This window comes from Notothenia coriiceps, unplaced genomic scaffold, assembly GCF_000735185.1.
Source record: "Notothenia coriiceps isolate Sejong01 unplaced genomic scaffold, NC01 NC01_scaffold00020314, whole genome shotgun sequence".
Lineage (NCBI taxonomy): Eukaryota > Metazoa > Chordata > Actinopteri > Perciformes > Nototheniidae > Notothenia > Notothenia coriiceps.
This window is the reverse complement of record NW_011353015.1, coordinates 116,208-135,004: the sequence shown is the minus strand read 5'-3', so window position 1 is coordinate 135,004 and position 18,797 is coordinate 116,208. Positions and strand designations below refer to the sequence as shown.

General features: G+C 42.7%; 3 protein-coding genes across 3 annotated transcripts in view; 1 reads left to right on the top strand and 2 right to left on the bottom strand.

The window, feature by feature from the left end:
* LOC104952685 (transportin-2-like) overlaps positions 1 to 6,223 on the bottom strand; it is a 24,964-nt gene extending 18,741 nt beyond the window's left edge. Inside the window, exons 1-15 of the mRNA XM_010779552.1 lie at positions 6,025 to 6,223; positions 5,195 to 5,294; positions 4,840 to 4,915; positions 4,578 to 4,727; positions 3,700 to 3,806; positions 3,425 to 3,558; positions 3,261 to 3,342; positions 2,569 to 2,691; positions 2,361 to 2,479; positions 2,202 to 2,262; positions 1,937 to 2,108; positions 1,366 to 1,518; positions 665 to 890; positions 407 to 578; positions 101 to 295 (exon numbers count right to left, since the gene is read on the bottom strand). Of these exons, the coding sequence (XP_010777854.1) occupies positions 101 to 295; positions 407 to 578; positions 665 to 890; positions 1,366 to 1,518; positions 1,937 to 2,108; positions 2,202 to 2,262; positions 2,361 to 2,479; positions 2,569 to 2,691; positions 3,261 to 3,342; positions 3,425 to 3,558; positions 3,700 to 3,806; positions 4,578 to 4,727; positions 4,840 to 4,915; positions 5,195 to 5,293 (1,869 nt within the window). The 5' untranslated portion in view covers position 5,294; positions 6,025 to 6,223. The remainder of the gene's footprint in view (positions 1 to 100; positions 296 to 406; positions 579 to 664; positions 891 to 1,365; positions 1,519 to 1,936; positions 2,109 to 2,201; positions 2,263 to 2,360; positions 2,480 to 2,568; positions 2,692 to 3,260; positions 3,343 to 3,424; positions 3,559 to 3,699; positions 3,807 to 4,577; positions 4,728 to 4,839; positions 4,916 to 5,194; positions 5,295 to 6,024) is intronic.
* A 660-nt stretch (positions 6,224 to 6,883) lies between these two features.
* Positions 6,884 to 7,692, bottom strand: rln3b (relaxin 3b). The gene is made up of 2 exons (XM_010779537.1): positions 7,456 to 7,692; positions 6,884 to 7,369 (listed from the first exon to the last, which is right to left on the bottom strand). Exons 1-2 carry the CDS (start codon positions 7,628 to 7,630, stop codon positions 7,092 to 7,094), a joined length of 453 nt encoding a protein of 150 aa, XP_010777839.1. The 5' UTR covers positions 7,631 to 7,692; the 3' UTR covers positions 6,884 to 7,091.
* A 1,040-nt stretch (positions 7,693 to 8,732) lies between these two features.
* LOC104952684 (MHC class II regulatory factor RFX1) lies at positions 8,733 to 18,453 on the top strand. Its single transcript, XM_010779551.1, has 13 exons — positions 8,733 to 8,886; positions 10,040 to 10,409; positions 12,856 to 12,953; positions 13,048 to 13,125; positions 14,399 to 14,472; positions 14,646 to 14,925; positions 15,008 to 15,189; positions 15,264 to 15,383; positions 17,212 to 17,330; positions 17,453 to 17,571; positions 17,680 to 17,783; positions 17,875 to 18,026; positions 18,194 to 18,453. The coding sequence occupies exons 2-13, from the start codon at positions 10,070 to 10,072 to the stop codon at positions 18,451 to 18,453; spliced, it is 1,926 nt and encodes a 641-aa protein (XP_010777853.1). The 5' UTR covers positions 8,733 to 8,886; positions 10,040 to 10,069.
* Positions 18,454 to 18,797: the final 344 nt, after the last annotated feature.

Sequence of the window (18,797 nt, the reverse complement as noted above, 5' to 3'; positions counted from 1 at the left end):
TGTGTGTGTGTGTGTGTGTGTGTGTGTGTGTGTGTGTGTGTGTGTGTGTGTGTGTGTGTGTGTGTGTGTGTGTGTGTGTGTGTGTGTGTGTGATGCTCACCATGGCCTGAGCCAGTGTCTTCTGGACCAGGGTGACGCAGCGCTGGTAGACAGGCTCGCAGTATGGGAGGAAGCCGCTCTGCAGCGCCGTGGCAACGGACGACAGACACTCGAGCAGAGGGAAGAGATCTTTATCTTCATCCTTCAGCTCGTTCCACTTGGCTATAAGCGGAGGCATCAGCTTCTGTATGTACTCCTGAAAACACAAGTGTGGGATTCATTTTCTCCCCTTACCAAAAAAAAAAAAAAAAAGGGACAATACATTACACACAAAGGAGCTCATTTAATGTGTGCATGTTTAACTCACTTCTTGGTTGAGATGGTGTCCCACAGAGTCTGCCAATGTCCCTATGGCGTCATAGAGGATGAGCAGGTTCTTGTGCTGGTACTTCCCAAAAGCAAAAACCAGCGTGTCCAGGATGAAGCTCAGGTAAGGAACCAGCTCTGTGCACGCCTCCTCCTCCAGGGTGGCAAACGCACTGTAGGGAAAACGAGTCGGGGTTAGACAAGATGTAAGAGCAAAGAGAGAGAACACAGGAAATATGGGGAAATGTCTGCTCTGTACCTGCATGCTGCTTCCTGTACCCTCTTGTTGCCATCCAGGATGCGTTTGAGCAGCTCGGTCATGAGGGGTTTGAGGTGAGAGTCGGGGGGCTGGCTGACCACCCAGTGGGCGTAGCGGCTCAGGGTCCAGCAGGCGATGGAGCGGACCAGGGCCTTCTTGTCGCACAGACACTGGATGAGGTGGGGGATGAGCTCAGGCAGGTACGGGACCATGCCTTGCATACAGCCTGGAGACAAAAACAGCTTTATAAGTCTTCAAAAAGGTGGCTACTTTTTCCGGACAAACACTTAATTCGCTGTCTTGCTTGGATTCAAGATTCAATTTCACTGTCATATACACAACAGCTACAGCATAGTTAGCTAAAAAAAAAGAAGGTACAGTTAAATCATATACACTAGAATAGAATACTCTAATGTGCTAATAGAGTTAGATCAGAAGAGCAATGCCAAGCGCAAAGCTACCAAAGCTACTGGTTAGCTTATCTTAGCTTAGCATAAATAAATAAATGAACACAGGGGTAACGGCTAGTCTGGCTCTGTCCAAAGCTAAAAAAGAGGACCTAACAACCTCTATAAGGTTAGTTGGTTTTATTCTTACAAAGACTGGAGTGAAAACATATATTTACAAGGAGGATGGGTGTCTGAATATTTTGGTTAGGACTAGCAATTGACTACAGTAAACTGCAGTTTTTTGTCTCTCACCCTCAGCGATAGCTCCCAGCACGAGGATGCCAGACTCCTTGATGACCCAGTCCGGGTGGAACAGCAGTCCTTTGAGCAGCGGCAGGAGATGTGGGAGCAACTCCTCACGGAACACGTTGGCAAGAACATCCAGAGCTGCAGCGGAACACTTCCCTGCAGGGGGAAAGACCCATCGGCATTAGATTGGAAAAAGGGAAAATACTCTGAGGAAACACTGGCACATCACAGCATTAGAGAAGCCAACTTCAGACATGGTAAGACAAACACATTATCTTTTATTTACATGGATTGGTAGCTGTACGTTCCCCCTCAATCTCAATCTATTTTTATTTGTTTTAATGTAATACTGTTTCTACACTGTATGTGCCACACTGTTGTTGTATGTTTGTATTGGCTTTTCTGTTCTAATGAAAACAACATCTGTGGAACATATAAAAACTGATAAGTACATCAACATTATGTAAATATGCACTGCAAAATCACAGCGTAGAAGTAGCATAATGTTGTTATAGCTGAAAAAAAAGCCATCTTAAAATATACATGGCCACCAGAGAGAATAACTGCAACGTACGTAGGTTCCAGTCAGACAGCGTATCATCGTCATCGTCATCATCCTCATCGATGTCCTCCCCGTCCTCGCCCTCCCCCCCTTCGTGCTGCAGCGTGACAGTGCGGGACTTGTGGAAACGAGGCTTGATGTCTTGCTCGCTGTCGGGCACTGCCTCGTCTTCTTCAACATCACCCTGGAAGATAACAGATAGAAAAGGTGATAAAAGAAAGAGACGAAAATAAGTATGAGAAGATAGGAAGATCCGATTCACACAGGGGAGGCTCACCTTTAGAAGGATGATGTCAATCTCAGAGTATTTCATCCCATTCACCAAGATAGGGGTCAATCTATAAATAAATAAAAAAGACGGAAAAAACTATTTAATTCCTACAAGACACTTATTTGTTAAACTGGCCAAAAATGCTGTTGCTGTGTGAGCACTTACTGGACCAAGTGGCCGGACAGGGCCTCTTTACAGATGGGCTGCTCAGCCAGGGTCAGCCAGAACTCACAGGCCTCCAGAGCCACGTTCTCATCGGGGTCCTGGGTCCTCTGCAGCATGTACTGGGGACAGACAACAACAGGTGTTGAGGATGAGATTCACGAGGAAGGGAAGGACAAATGTTATCCGTCTTTCCAAATCCCCCCCTCACCTGGATGATGCTGTGCATGTGTGGGATGAGGCGGTCGATGCGGACTTCGAGCAGCATGACCAGAGCCCTGCACACGTTCTTCCGCACTTCACTGTCCTCGTCACCGGCCAGCGCAAACAGACTCTGGATATAAAGAAGAGGGAGGAGGGGAAAAATTGTTAACAAAGAAGAACTCTGTTATGACTTTGAAAGCAGATCAAATAACCTGAACAGGATTTCAAGGTCTCGCCCCTAACCCCACCATGTCTTCATAGTCATTAATGATACAAGTCTGGATGGCCAATACAAACCAACATGAATATTGAACTTTTTAATATGTCTAAAAGTCAATGGGTTTTTTGATTGATGCCTGAGATTTCCCTTTTTTCGTACGACATAAATCATCAGTAAATGCCCGACTTGCGATCTGTGTAGCTTTTACGCATCTTAATAAAAGGCAATTTCTATCAAGGGGCTAATTTAGACTACAGATGACCATGGTGCTTTTCAATTTTTTACATATTTTAGCTTTTTACTTCTGTCAATTGCATTTACGCTTAAACACTTTTTAAGATTATCCTGCTTAACAAAATGTGCAAGTATCTTTAACAATAGTTTTTCGTAACTTTAACATATAAATGAGCTCTAACATATTCCTTGTCAAGGTCTAAAACCAATGGAAGTTAAATCAACATGGTTCCTGTAGGGCTCACCTCAATGAAGGTGTCAATGTTGTCCATCAGAGCCTCAGCTCGACCAATGATGAACTGGTTCACACAGGCTATAGCATGGGACCTGAGAGAGAGAGAAAAACATGTCAGATTTATGATGATTCTGACAGGGAGAGTCAAGGGGAAATGATGGTTGCTTAACTAACCTGATCTTGGGGCTGCAATGTTTGAAAAACTGTAGGAATTTGGGGATCATGATGTTGAGGGGTCTATTCAGAGCATCGCTATCCAACAACTCTGAGGAATCCTCGCAGATCTTTTGCAATGCGCCAAAAGAACCCTGGAAAGCAGAGAAAAACCATAGAGATGGAATGTTACAAACAAAAGTAAAGATATAAAAAGGGATTATTGAAATAACACTGCAGTGTGTGTGTGTGTGTGTGTGTGTGCGTGCATGCGTGCGTAGGCAGATGAGCCTGACCTCGCAGGTGTTATAGTCGTCCGAGTTGAGCAGATTACAGAGCTGAGGCAACAGCTCCGGCCATGTCTGCAGCTCTCCTTTAGAGGCTATGGTCGTGATCAGGATACCTGGATGATAAAATAATAGAAAGGTTACGCAAGAATAACTCAGGCATCGCAGTACATCTCCAAAAACTAAGAAAATTCCTGCTGAATTTAAGACATCTATCAAAACACCTCTTTACCATCTCTTACACAACCATGTTTTATTTATCCAGTTGTATGCTCACTAGTTTCCATTTTTGCTAAAACCTCGCCATTTAAATGGATTAAAAGGGATGCTACTCATTCATAAAAAAAAATTTTTAAAAGGTTATTGAAGATTATTTATTGTCTTTCTGCAACACGGCTGTACAACTAAACACAGTTTTAGTCGGTTCATGCTACCCAAGAAAAAACAAAACAGTGGTGCACACCTGTACTGTATAATTTGAATTTGCTTCCAGAGAAATATAAACTAACAGAAATACCAGTAAATGTATGCATCCTTCAGACGATTAGTGAAAGTCTGTACACAGATTTTTAAATTTAGTTTTGCTGTTGTTAAACTCCATTTACTTCAAATTCATCAAAACTGTTTTTGCCTTTGGGTTCCTTATCACAATGGTGGTTTGTAAGGAAAAGAGTTTTCTTCAGGAATGCAGGTTTAACAAAGTGAGTAAGTGTCTCTTTAAAATGAGTCATTAAATTGCATTCCATGATTCAAAACTACTTTTTAAAATGCAGCGCTTGCTCCCACACAGCCACATTACCTGCAAAAAATCTAACCACCTACATGGAAGTCTGACTCACACTGGCTATGAAATGCACTAGTTTTATTTTTCTCACTCAAACACCCACCGATGGTAGCTCTGATGAGCGGTGAAGGGTCTCCGATATTGTTGAGGCATTCTCGTTTGATGAACTCAGCCACATTAGGAGGGAAGTTCTGGTAGTGAGCCTTAACATTGTTCTTCAGTATCAGACCGCTCAGAGAGCGAGTGGGCTCATCTAAAGAGAGAGGGCAACAGAGAAAAAGAGCATACATACATTTTTTAGATAGGGAAATTGGAGATTATATACAGAAATAACTGCGCAATTGATCTGACGTGCATATACATACCCTCAGATTTGAGGCTTGTAAGGACAAAGATGAGATAGTTGTTGAAGTCTGGAAACTGGTTGAGTTGCTCGAGTTTCTGAAGGCTATGTTAAGGAGTTCAACCATTTGACCACCGTGCACATTACTCCCAATCACCTTGTTATGTCGTGTTTGACATATCAAGATATGTCAAACACGACATAACAAGGTGAACCAATACAATCATCGCACAGGATGCAACCTCCGCATGACAACACACCAACTCAGTTTTCATTATCACCCACTTTGATACACAAGCTCTCAATCGTGAAGCTAAATCTCACACCTATTTATCTCACCCTCACAAACACACACATACACACAGTTGCAAGGATACTTCTTGCACAGCTCTCTGTGTTGCTGTGTCTGGGGACTGGGAGTCCTTGAGTAGCTGAAGCACTTGCTGCAGACCCTGTTCATCTGGCTGCCACTCCATCCTACAGGACACAAACACACACAAACCTGTTTATGAGGAATGCTACTGCATAGCACCATAGACTGTAGATGTAAGCATTTAACTAGCCAGCCCCATCTGTGACCTCAACGCTGCGCACGTTTCTACTCAAATCACGTAGAAGTAGCGTAAGCTACGCAGCAATGATTACAGAACAACACGCATAGCAACAACCAATTCAAATAACGGTATTAACGTTAGCTGTTAACTTTCCAATCTTAATGTTAGAGAAAATATCGTACTCATGTTAATCAGTGTCTACAATGTGGAAACGTAACGGCGTCAATGTTGATGAACATGTTCTGTTTCTGGATACAGGAAACCTAAAACTACCACTACTTGGTTGTCAATTAGTTAATAAGTAACCGTTGCATTGATACATAACCACTACAACCATCATCAACAATCAGAACAGGGTTTTCCAAATGAGGCCCAGACGGCAGAGATGCTAACGCCTGGCTCCCACAGCTAACAAGCTAGCTTAGCATCGTTATGATACTTCACACGTAACAGATTGACACAGAACACAGCAACACAACGCTATCATACGTTAACTATGAGTACACCACGCCACGCTGTCAAAACAATGTTGTCATCAAATCAACAAAGACGGGTGCATATGGAGCGCATTATTACTCATAACATAGCAGTCGCATTACAACCTATTAGCATGCTAGCTAGCATCATCTTAAAAGTACCGCGAAAGATTTTACCTGGTCACTCCGCTGTGGTAGATCTATCTTTGTATGGATAATAGAGCTGTAACGACTAACATTAAATAGAATATGACGGCGATCTGTGAAGCTTAATACAAAACGTTTGATCTCTCTGGATCTGTGTGGTTGCTATGCTAGCTGGTATGTGACAGAGATTGCATGCCTTGCAATCAAGCCGGGTGATCCGTTTGATCATGTTCGGCTTCCGTACTTGACAGACTTGTCTGTAGGGATAACTGTTATGAGAGTCGCTACAGAGTTCCGTTTGTTAGACAGCATAATACATAATGTTCCAGTGCCTACTTTTATTGAGGTGCATCATATATTTAATCTAATAAGGTTTTTCTTGATGAATTGTCTGTTGTGTTTAATTTCTGACCACCAGATGGTGTCAGTTTCAAATGATGGCCATCAGCATTTAACTAAGGTGTGTACTCATTTTTCAATTGTACAACTTGACTTATTGATCTGTATGAACGGCTTAAGGGCCTGCACACAATATAAGGAACACTAGTGCAAGCTGACAACAATTAAGGTCAGTTGTATGTCAATGTGTTCCAACATGAAAAAAAAACAATCAAAGGCCAACAATATAGGCTCCAAAGAGGCAGTATGTTACAGGTCTAAATGTGTCACATGTGGTGTCTATGTCTAACAACTGTAAAATCGCAGAAAGCAACTATAATTCAGCCAGAGGCCCCTCTGTATATTCATCAATGTCACAAACCACTTCCTTTCATTTCGAAATCCTTGACAAATCTGTTTTTCTGAAACCATGCTTTAGAAAAGTGGAAGTGTTCCAACAGCATGAAATAATTTTAGTTTTTTCATTAGTGAGAGGAACAGAGACTTTCTTTCCAACAACACAAAGCTTTATTGAATTATACATGTCAATATTTGATCATCACAGTTAACACGTACACATTCACATTCCTGTATCAATAGTCATCATCACATGCACTCAAGTGAGTTGGATGGGATCTGGAATATCTACATGTGAAGAATCACAAATGAAAAAAGTAGAGCTCTGCATTTTAGACAGGAACATATTTAAGAAAAAAGGTTCAGCAGAGAGAGCTGATTTCACTCTTGCTACAGCCCCATTTGCAGCATGCGTTGGACAGTCCGACCACCACATCTCGTCCTTTCCTATCTGCACTCCGTAGAGCCTCCAGCACCTCCTCTGAGATTGGTGAGCGTGATGAGCGGCTGAATCCAACAGATGCAGCTTTCAATGTTTGATCTCTCCATGCTTGTTGGGACTCTGCAGGATCTTGCTCCCCGTTGAGTTGAGGGATGGCATTTGTGTTCCATGGGTCATATGCCTCTTCACCAATGAGAGCTGATCAAAAAAGGAAGGGCACATTTCTTAATATAAAAACACAACATATCAAACAAACTTTTATTTATATGATCATGAATGCTTACCTGGGTCTTCTATGCCTCTCCTCCAGCGAGAACCACCGCAGGTAAAGATGACAGCTCGAATGAACTCTCTTCCACACAGTTTCACCCCGTAGAAAGAGGGATGCCCGTTATTGGTCTGAACCCTGTCCACCAGCACCGCCAACAAGCCCAGGGTCAAGAGAGCTGCCTTCCACATGGTGAGAGTAAAAAGATGCTGTAAGGTGTCTCAAAGGCGGGTTGAGGTGTTTGTTTGTTTCTGGGCAGCTCCCACCATATATAGGCCTCACCATCTCAGAGAAGAACCTCAACTCACTTTCCCTCTACGTCATGCCCCAAGAGATAAGAACATGGACCTTTTGGGGCAACAATGCAAAATGAAAAAAGGAAAACTTGCGATAAAGTAGCCAAGATGCCAGAAGGGATGTCAACACAGCGTTTAGCTATCGAATCACCTGTGACCTTTTGCTGGCCTTTCTGTCCCTTGCATCTAATGGGTTGGGCTGTGTGTGTCATCACAAAACTCTGTCTTGCTATCTGCTCTTCCCTGCATTGGATGGAGATCACTATCCACTAACCTCGAAGATAACTAGGGCGCTATATCTTGGTGTTCACTACAAGTGGCACACACACAGGCCTCCAAGAGAGATATCAGAGGGCAACTGGCAATACTACAGTGACTCAAATCAATCGTGAACTTCTAAATGTTGCACGTTTGAATTATTTATATAGAGGGGGCGGAGATAAGGATCAGAAACTGGTTTCCACATACAAGGAATTTGCCTCTGGCCTATTTGCATATAGACAAATATAGAATAGGAACAAATTAAATAAAAACATTCTAGAAATACTATTTTGATTTGAAATATGTGCAATGTAAGATAGCTAAGAATGTGCTATAATAGTTGTACATGATGTGTAAAGGTTCACAGTATTTAGAAGAAAAATAATATTCAATGTATATATATAATAGTACAAAACTCTGAATTAACGTATATCAAAAAGATAATAAGTGGCAGTAGCAAAACATTTTATCTAGTGAATAAAATGTCATTCCATTATAAATGTATAATCTATTAATCTGCCTGATTTCCTGAGCAATCATAAAAGTAACATTCATCGTGGTCAGCGCCATATAGATAGTCTATATGGCGCTGATCGTGGTCATCTGACGTTCGACTCTGGCGAAAGTGACAGACAGGCACTGTCTACCAATGAACGATAGATTATTTTAGTGACGCGGCGACCACCTCCCAGGTCAGCCAATCAGCATTTAGTGCAGGGCGGGGCGAAGACGGGAGGGTAGCAACAGTTGCCCCGGTGAAGGCAAGGCGCCATAGTCACGGTAGTCCTGGCGACAAGAACCAAGCAACGGGAGTCAACAACAACAACAGCCTAAATCTAAGGAAAAAAAGCTCAAACGACTAAAAAGGACACTATTGGGATACATTAAAGGTGAAAAAGTAAACTATTTCAGAATTATAATTTAATTTTCTCCTAGTATATGTGTGTGCTTGTTTGTACAACCGTCAGCGTTAAAGTGAGAGTGGTCGATCTAGTCTGTGATGAAAGTGGTTGCTAGCTCATTTCATAAAGCAGACCGTTGTTATGGCGATGTCAGATCTCTGATAAGAGCACAAGATGGCGGGTGTGTTGGAGTGGCAACCGTACTTTTTCTGGCTCATCTGTTATAATGTTCAGGCGTTTTCTTACAGCTCCGACAACGATAACATTTTAACGAGGCGTGTTTAGTTGCGTGGTCATTGATTTAATAACTATCCAACACGAGTCACTAGCAGCTAGCTTTTGCCCCCTTTAACGTCACAACTCAAAGGGAGCTGCTAGCTGGGGAAGCTATGACTCCCCTGCTCAACTCACTTTTCTTAGCAAGCGAATCAGAAACATTAGATGTAGTAAAACACTGAAACCGCCCTCGTAACCCACACGTATATTAGCTGTAAACTCGGAGTATGAGTTTAGGGTGTTTTATAATCTTTTTGTGACTTTGAAAAAGTTTTTGGTCTGACATTGACTTGTCTGACGGCAAGTGAGTCCCTTGAACACGGTGTGCCGGATGATCATCTGATTGTCTTGTTAGCTGTGTTGCTTCACGCAGGAGTGGTTTATCTTCCAGTGGGATGGCCTTAATCTTTGACTGACAGTGGGTCAGATGATTAATATGAGTTTATTTCCAGATGGTGAAATCTGGGACAGACCTTGGTCACATATGTTCAAGTGTTTAGTTAGCCATTCCTTTGTTTCGTTTTCACTAACACCAATACATCTTGATTTGAATAGTGATTACATGTCTGTATTCATGGTGCTTAAGGTCGCATTGCAATTCATACTGCACCAGACAGGAAAAGCTCTAGCTCTAGTGTGTTATACTCATACAAAAGCCTTACTTCCGTTTATGTTCCACACACACACACACACACACACACACACACACACACACACACACACACACACACACACACACACACACACACACACACACACACACACACTGATTGTGGCTAAATCATACAGAGGTATAGCATGCCAACAAGTGAGTGTTGTTTTGTGCTCCTAGCACTTTCATTAATGAGTGCTGTGTCTTTATCAGCAGAACTAGTGCCTCAAAGCATTGGTTGCCATGGCAACTTCTGGATACTCGGAGGACCTTCAGCCTCAGCAGGCCAACACAGTAACTATGGCAACACCTGGTGCCACCGCACCCTCATCTGCAAAGACCGCACACTTCCTGTCCGATGTCCCACCGACCTCTGGGACCATTTCATCTGCGAACCAATCGTCCGCTGCCGCAAAAACGGGACAGGACGCACTTTGTTCTCAAGCGCCGCCCACCAGCCAGAAGCCAGTGGTTCTGACGACTCCCACGCAACACTATGTGCCCCCAGATATCCAACACACTGCGGTCCAGAAAAGTAATGGTCAGAGCAACTCGCCTCAGTACATCATAGTGACTGTTACAGGTGAGAGGCAGTGGAAGGACCGGTACATACCTACATAATACATACTGTGCACACACACATGTTTTAGCAGCAAGAGGGCATGATGTGGCATGCAGTCTAAGCAAGCCTTAGTTTGTCTTGCAAGTCAATGTATAGAGAGAGGGGTGTACGCAACAGGCTAGATCCTGGTTGGAGACTGGCAGTTTGAACAAAATATAGGGATGGATTCTAGTTACCAAACAGTGCAGCGAGGAGCTGTTTTTGATTCTTTGTCTTTATTCACCTTTAAAATATCTACGATAGCTATTCTTTTTAGTTGTCAGGGCCAACCCATCTCTTTAAGGGTGGTATCATATAATCCTTGAACAATCAGTCCATAAATGAATTGAAAATAATTGCTAAGGATGTTGTAATCTTTTTTTGTATTTATCAAAAAGAAGCCCATAGACCTTTTTTTTACATGAGTGCAAATTGAATAGCTTTAGGTCTCGTTCTATTGGTCAGACATATTGAATAAGTTGGATACTATAACTGAGGTCTCCTGGTACTTGAAAGACAAGATTTAAATCCATCTCGGGTCTAAAAACACTTTTGTAGTTAACCTGTCTGACAGGGAGTTGCATACATTATAAATACAAATGGTATTCGGTGGTATAATGATGTTTTCAATTATATTTAATCAACATGTCTTTATGTGTGCAAGTCCGACAGCGGTTCAGAAAAAAGCCATTATTTATGGTAGCTAATATCATTTGTGCTTCCAAGGCTTTGGACCATTTCCAGATATTTTTGGAAATCCATTTAGACAATTGCTCTTTCAAAATATTTCAAACATTTAAAAAAACAAATGCTGAGTCATTAATAAATCAGCTATTTTGTTATAAATATGTTGTTAACTAGTGGGAATGAGAGAGAATTGACACCAGCAGCAGTGTCTCTCTCTGTATGTTTATTTTAGGGTCGTCTATTCGTAGATCTTTTTGCCTGCTGGTATCAAGTAACACTGTGCACTCCTCAGAGTGAGACTCACAGGCCGGGGGCCCGTCATACTCATGTAGTTGGACTTCAAAGTTAGTTGAGTAGCTGCATATTAAAACATGGCATTCCCTCATATACACTGCAATAAAAAGTGATGTAGAATAGAATAAGCTTGAGCTATGTGCTTTTTTGTTCTATTTTTCCAAGTTTATGAAAGCAGGTTAGAATAATGAACTTAAAGCTTTTCACTAAATACAGTCTAACTATAAAGAACCTTTCTAAAAACCTGCTTCTTTTATAACAACACAACAGGAGGTATCATGTAACACATAGAAAGGGATAAATGTTTATTTGTTTAGCCGCTACTTCATAATGTCCCTTTACTACATACTTTTAAAAGTGTATATATATACGAATATTCAGACAATGGAATTGGAAATTGACGAATACTAATATATAAAATAAAGTCACACAAAGTTGATCTGTTAAAATAATGTAAACTTGATTTAAAAAAAACCTTTTCACACAGGGGTAGAAAGTCATTTATTTCAACAGGCATTAAACTGCCAATCCAGTTTCAGTGGTACTTAGGACCTTTGTTAACTAAGTGCAAAGTAATACAAGTTAGATAAAGGCAAGGCAAGTTTATTTATGTCGCACCTTTCAACACAAGGTAATTCAAAGTGCTTTACAAAAATAAAAAACATTAAGAGCATTAAGAAATCCCTGGATCTGGATTTTAAACCTATTGTTTTTAGATTCCCCGAGCCTAGGATATTTAAACCTGTTTCTTTGTTAAAGGACACACAAAAAACTAAACTCCTCTCTCTTTTGGCGTTAACCTAAAATGTTTTCAGACAGGAGCTTTTGTCAAAAAGTTGATCATGTAAACATTTGAGGTCATGTCTATATGTTGCACAAAAGTGGATAATGTTATCATTGTGACCTATAATTGAGTATTGAGACCTTATCCTAATGCAACTTTACATTGAGGGGTTGGCTGTGCTGGCTAAAACGTAAATATATTAACTGAAGTAAAAGTAGCATGGTGAAAACAGTTAGAATAATGTCTTCATTTTATTTGAAGGGTACAAAGAAGTACATCTTACCCTCTTCTCTTCCCGCCCTCCACCCTCTGTTTTCTCCCTCCCTCCATCATCCTCCTCGTGTATCTCTCATTTCCCTCTCTCATCTGATCTGCATGTTTACAAGATGGACTGATTTCTCTCTCCATCTGGGGAGATTAGCTGTCCAAGGCTGTCCTGCTGCATGCAAGATATAAGGATGGAAGCAGAGTGGGACAGACAGACACTTTTTAACCTCCCTGCTATCAGTCTCCTCTGAGAACTTTGCTAAAATATGTTCTGCGATGGTTGTTATTACGATTTGGAAGCAGTGTGTCGTGAGTACATAACTTTGTGGTAATAGTGTCTGGGCTTTTCCCTCGATTCTGTTCAAATATCTGATGAACCCTGTCTTCCATCCATAGAGGGCTCTGTTCACTCCAACGACAGCCTGTCAGACTCCAGCCCGCCAGCCTCAGGTGTTCCTGCTCAGGTGGTCCAACCAGTGCAGACCAGCCAACAGGTAATACCCCGATATAAACTCAAACAACATTCATTTAAACACATGGTAAATCACCCAGAGTTCCATCTGATACTGTGGCTTTACTCACCTGCAGAGGTCAGTTTTGCAAGCAGCCAAGAGGATTCAGTCTGACCACATCAACAACCTGCAGTCTGTGCACATTAACCAGGAGGTAAACAGACAAGGAAAAAAACCGTAGACGCAATCAATTCAAGTGCAATGGCATGTATTAGTAATGGCTTTGTCCACTTTTACAGGCATATGGAAACTAGAGAATTACATGTTTTCCTTATTTGAATGTCTTAAACCTCCATAATGCAGCCTCCCCAGGCTGTCTGACATGTACCTGAACACTGAGCTCTGCAGGTCCTGCTGCTGTTAGGAGTGTTTGTGGACCACCACCTTTCAATTGTCTTAAATGGCAGACTGCTATCCTAATACTTCTTAGTTGTGTTCCCTAATAATTATATTCAAACTGTCATGTCTACCCAGAAAATCCCTCATCTTTACTGCTTCATTTTATGTACAAAGGTTACGATGGGAAGAAGTCAAACAGGGTACAGAAATTGTGCCTGCTCGGCCTCTTCTGAGCCAGTTAAAGAGCGTAGCACTCAGTAATTCGTCTTTTGTTTTCCTAGTTATGTTCTCTGTATTCTATGTTTTATGTGTAACGTTGCTGCCTTCTTGGCCAGGTCAGTATTGAAAAGGAGATTTTATCTCAATGCTTTTTTATCTGGTTAAATAAAGGATAAAAAGAATTAGAACAAAAAAATCTGTAGTATTAGAAGGAACATTAATTATTTGTATTTATTATTTTGTTACACTCATTGTTTCAAGCTAAATATAGGTAACTATGGCTCAGCTTTGTGGTTCTATTAACAGTAGTTATTGTGGATATAACACATCCAAAACGATCCCAAATGTTTTCCAAAGGTGTCCAAAGGGCACATTAGAGTCAAACAGCAGTGCAAAAAAACGATTTCTTTATATTTAAAACGTTTGAACAGGTTATATCCGTATTGCCACTATTGCTACCTGGTGACCAAATTAACCGAAGACCAACATGTTTCTAAGGACGCCATTTATTCAGGTCTTGACAAGTCTGCACACTATTTATTACGGTAAATGTGAAGCATACTAGGGCGTCTCATTGCTCTTAAAGCCCATTATACACTTCCTGCTCTGCAAATAATGACACACAGAAAATGCCATGGAACTCACTGTGAGAGGAATACCAAAAACAGAGCTATAAGAAGAGTGAATAATACACTTCTCAGATGGACACATACACGACTCCAAAAAGATGCTAATGTTGCATTGTGGTCCTGGATGTGTAAATAAATACTGTTCGCAAGTTTGCCATAACCTTGTGTGGTAATATGTCAATGTTGGGTTCACAGCTTGTCAATGAAGCTGCTTTAATCCCCTGTTTGCTCGTTGTCCAGGTGGAGCATGTGTACTCCGGTCAGGTGCAGTATGTGGACGGAGGAGGAGACACCACCTTTACCACGTCCTCCATGTGAGTAGAGACGGACCTGCTGTGTGTGCATGTTGTGTGCAATCTCCATATTTGTGAGGTTAACGATAACAGGTTTTGCATGAAAAATGTATATAACGATGAAGCAATTACGCTTGCTTTTCTTAACACACATCTTTGTTTATCTGTATTTATTTATGTGTGTGTGTGTGCAGTCGATCGAGCAGCTACCCTTTCTCCGACTCGCCCCTTTACTCCCAGACGCCCCCCACCTCCTCGTCCTACTATGAGGCCACGCCCAGCTCTGAGTCAGACCTCACCGGCTCTGTGACCTCGCAGCCCGTTTCTGTGGCAACAGCTGGAGCCAATAGCGGCGGAGCCTCTGCGGGCGGAGGGGGCTATGTCATTCAGGGAGGCTACGTTTTGGGAGGCGGAGCAACAGGTGGAGGAGGACAGAGTTACTCCAGCCCTAACTCTCGTGCCCCACCTGCTACTGTGAGTAAAAAAGTGAACAACAAACTGATTACACTATAAGAAGATTTAAGTTCAGGAAATTAAATCTGACCATCTTCTTTAGGTGCAGTGGCTGTGTGATAACTACGAGGGGGCGGAGGGGGTGAGTTTACCCCGCTGCACCCTCTACTACCACTACCTGCTGCACTGCCAGGAGCAGAAACTAGAACCTGTTAACGCCGCATCCTTCGGCAAACTCATCAGGTCCGTCTTCATGGGGCTCCGGACGCGGAGACTGGGGACCAGGTATTAACACATACACTAGAGTTTTATAGAAATGCATCTGAGGGCATTGTCATAACTGTTGGTGTGTGTTTCAGAGGGAACTCAAAGTACCACTACTACGGCCTGAGGATCAAATCTGGGTCCCCGCTGCTCAGACTGATGGACGAACAGCAGCACATGGCGCTGAGGCAGCAGCCTTTCTCACAGAAAAACAGGTATCCACACCCCACTGCGTACTTGTGTCCCTGTGGCTATGGGTGTATTACATTACTTAAAGCTGGGTTAGGCCGTTTCTTGAAGCATCATTGCCCAAATATTCCATAATCAGTTTTCAGCATATTTTACAGTATTTCGAGTTTAGTGAGAGAGAACTAGACATCTGCACTTCCTTGCATGTGACAGTAGACTTTGGCCATGTCATTTAAGAGAGTGTTCCTATTGGCTGTTTCGCAGATGTGTGTGCACGCTCCTTCAGATGGTACAATGCTAATTTACTGATTGAAAGTCCTCTTGAAAAGTTGCTATTTCAGCATTGGCAACAACTGTCATCACTTCAAATCAACCCCAAAAGAGACAGGCAGACTTTTCCAAAAGAAAGTCTCACAATGTTGGCAAAGCATTTGTAGATATGGAGAATCATTTTTCTAATCATTTAGCTTTTCTGCTACCTGTAGACCAGTGTTTCTCTAACTTTTTCATACCAAGGACCACTTAACCAATAAAAAAACAATCGCGGACCACCTAACTCCACAAATATCCAAAAACATATCGTTTTTAGAGAACAGATTACAAATCGCCTGAAAATGGTACAAACAGGTGGCAACATGTGTGACGAAGGTGTTGCGCTGGGCTATATCATGCAATCGAAAGTTAAACTTAAATTCGCTCCATTGCGGAGCTATTCCCGCGAGAGTGCAGACAATTTAAAGGTGGGTAGGTACATTTGAGAAACCGGCTCGAGTGAGCTAGAATTTGAAAATACACAACCGGAGAAAACCTGCCACTTCCTTCTAGGGGGCGCTCACTGACCACCAGTGGTCCGCGGACCACACATATACCTCATTCACACAAACGGTGTTTCAGGGCCGGTTCAGAGCTGGAGCTTGAAAAGCACCGGGTTTTCCTCTTCACACCGCAGCGGAGCAGCCTCTTAGCTCCGGAATCTGGTTCATTTCGAGCACCAAAAAATTGTCCGGCCAGAGCAAAAGCACTGCATACGTCACGCTTACGTCGAGGCGGGGCAGGGGCGGGATCAACTCCTGAACAACAACAAAAAGCCCGCGTTTTATCCAGTTTGTACACAACGATGGAGAAACTTAACAAGCAGCAGTGGTCCACTGAAGAGACCAGCTACCTACTGGGAATTTGGTCTTCCAAAGAGTTACAGAGGAAGCTGGAGCACAATCGGCCATTGTTGTTGTTGTCGGTGTCAGCTGTGAGGGGTTTCCGCGCGGTTTGGCTTTATGAAGCAGGCACGCAAACGGTTACGTCATGACGCAAACGATGACGCAATGACGCAGCACCAGCCGGACTCTGGGCGGTGTGAAAGCAACCGGAGCTAAACCGAAGAACCGGTTCTGAACCTGAAAAGCTCTAGCACGGAGCTTGAACCGGAGTTGCGTTGGTGTGAATGAGGTATTTGAGAAACACTGCTGTAGACAAAGGCTCACGGCTTTAGCTAGTTCAAACTCGTGTTTATGTATTGCAATAGTCTCCAATCACAGTCTGTCATCTCTAAGGGCTTTACAGGTTTACAAGTTTGCGAAATTATTCAGGACGGTCATTTCCATACTTACATACTGTATGAGCGCATGCACATGCCTGGGTTCTTCTGGTGAGAAGTGCTGAGCACAGAGGGGGGAAAAGAAGAGTCATGCAGGAGGAGGGACTTATTTTAAACCAAAAAACTGCAACCGGCAGCTAAAAAAATCCCTCTTTCGTGATTTCTGTATAATATATGCACTTTTCATTTAAACATTTATGTATTCCCTGTGGCTTTTTCTGTTGCTCTGATTGATGTGTACTCTTAACTTTTTCTAATAGGTTGAAGCCACTTCAGAAGGCACAGGGGATCACCAATGGCACAGCAGGTGGGCTGGGTCAGCAGGCCTCAGGACTTTGTGATATTTCAGCTCAGGTGCAACAGTATCAACAGTTTCTGGGTAAGCCCTCTAAAAAAGGTCTCTTCTAGTTATGTTTAAAATGAGTACACTTCATAATGTTCAAGGATTCTGTTCCTGGCACTCCGTAAACAAGTAGTGAACAACTGCTCTCTCTTAATCAGAAGCATCGAGGCCGCTGCCTGACTTTGTGGAAATCGATCTGCAAGCTCGGCCCCTGCCTGACGGGATCATCGTAGAACACCTGAAGGCCTTTCAGACGCTCTACAGAGAACACTGTGAGGTAGGCAGAGACAGGACGAACACACTGACTGTTCTCTCTCCACATACACAGCATTTCAAACAGAAGTGTGTGGACTCACCTCTGTGGTGTTGTGTGTGATCCCCACAGGCCATTATGGACGTGATGGTCAACCTCCAGTTCACCCTGGTGGAGACGCTGTGGAAATCCTTCTGGAGGTTCAGCCAGAGCATCGACACAGAATCCCTCAACCTGTAAGGGCCAATACTACAATGTGATGAAAGAAATACTAGCACATGCAGAGTATCTCCACTCGGTATGAACGCTGTGTCGTCTTCTCCCCAGGCACAATGAGTCGGAGAAGCGTCTGCCCAAATCCTGCCTGGTGGTGCTGTGTAAGTACGAGCCGGTGCTGCGCTGGACCAAGGAGTGTGACAACCTGCTCTACCAGACCCTGGTGGAGATCCTCATCTCTGATGTGCTGAGACCCATCCCCAGTGAGTTAGTAAGGCCCGTAAGAGGCCTGAGTAGAAAAGTGTTCTGTGAGGCAATCACGATTTTACAGCATGCTGGCCTCAATATGATGGATACATACCGAAGTGGTTAGAAATAATTGATAACTCCCTGTTCTATCCTTTTCACTTCTCCACCATCCCTCCCTCAGGTGCCTTAACTCAGGCCATCCGCAACTTTGCCAAGAGTCTGGAGAACTGGTTGACAGGCGCCTTGATGAACATCCCAGAGGAGATGGTTCGCATCAAGGTATTTATAAGCTTCTCTGTTGATTCCATACCAGGTTATAGTATGCACCAGTTCTACAAATGCAAAAATAGGCCAATATTTATTGAATTAGACTGGTGCGCAGCCCTTTTAGACAGAAAAAGTTGTCTATTTTTCTATTTAACTACTGCTTACAGGAAATGACTTAAGGATTGACAACTACAATATTGGCGGATTTGTTATGAAAGTTTGTTGCTTCAGGTATTTAGCTAAAAGGCAGTTCCTCAGTAGCTTTATCCATAACAGGGCTGTGGATGTTAAATGATCCTTATTACACGGCTTAGTTGAATACTTAACCCCCTGTCCAGTGTTCTTTTTTAATAATGACTGCCTTTGCTGCACATTATCCCTTTCACATAACATTTTGAATGTAGTCATTATTACCAAACTGTTTTAAATGTCAGACTTTAAAAGAAAAAGAAAAACAGACTCTGACCTTACTTATTGTTGCTTCTTCCTGACAAGCGCCTCTTTCCCCCCCCCCCCCC

Excerpts from the sequence above, each read along its gene's own strand:
- rln3b (XM_010779537.1), bottom strand. The coding sequence starts at position 7,630 with ATGTGGAAGGCAGCTCTCTTGACCCTGGGCTTGTTGGCGGTGCTGGTG. Across the intron at positions 7,370-7,455 it reads GAGAGGCATAGAAGACCCAG|CTCTCATTGGTGAAGAGGCA; the intron begins GTAAGCATTCAT and ends TTTTTTGATCAG.
- LOC104952684 (XM_010779551.1), top strand. The coding sequence starts at position 10,070 with ATGGCAACTTCTGGATACTCGGAGGACCTTCAGCCTCAGCAGGCCAAC. Across the intron at positions 13,126-14,398 it reads CTGTGCACATTAACCAGGAG|GTGGAGCATGTGTACTCCGG; the intron begins GTAAACAGACAA and ends CTCGTTGTCCAG. Across the intron at positions 18,027-18,193 it reads TGTGCTGAGACCCATCCCCA|GTGCCTTAACTCAGGCCATC; the intron begins GTGAGTTAGTAA and ends TCCCTCCCTCAG.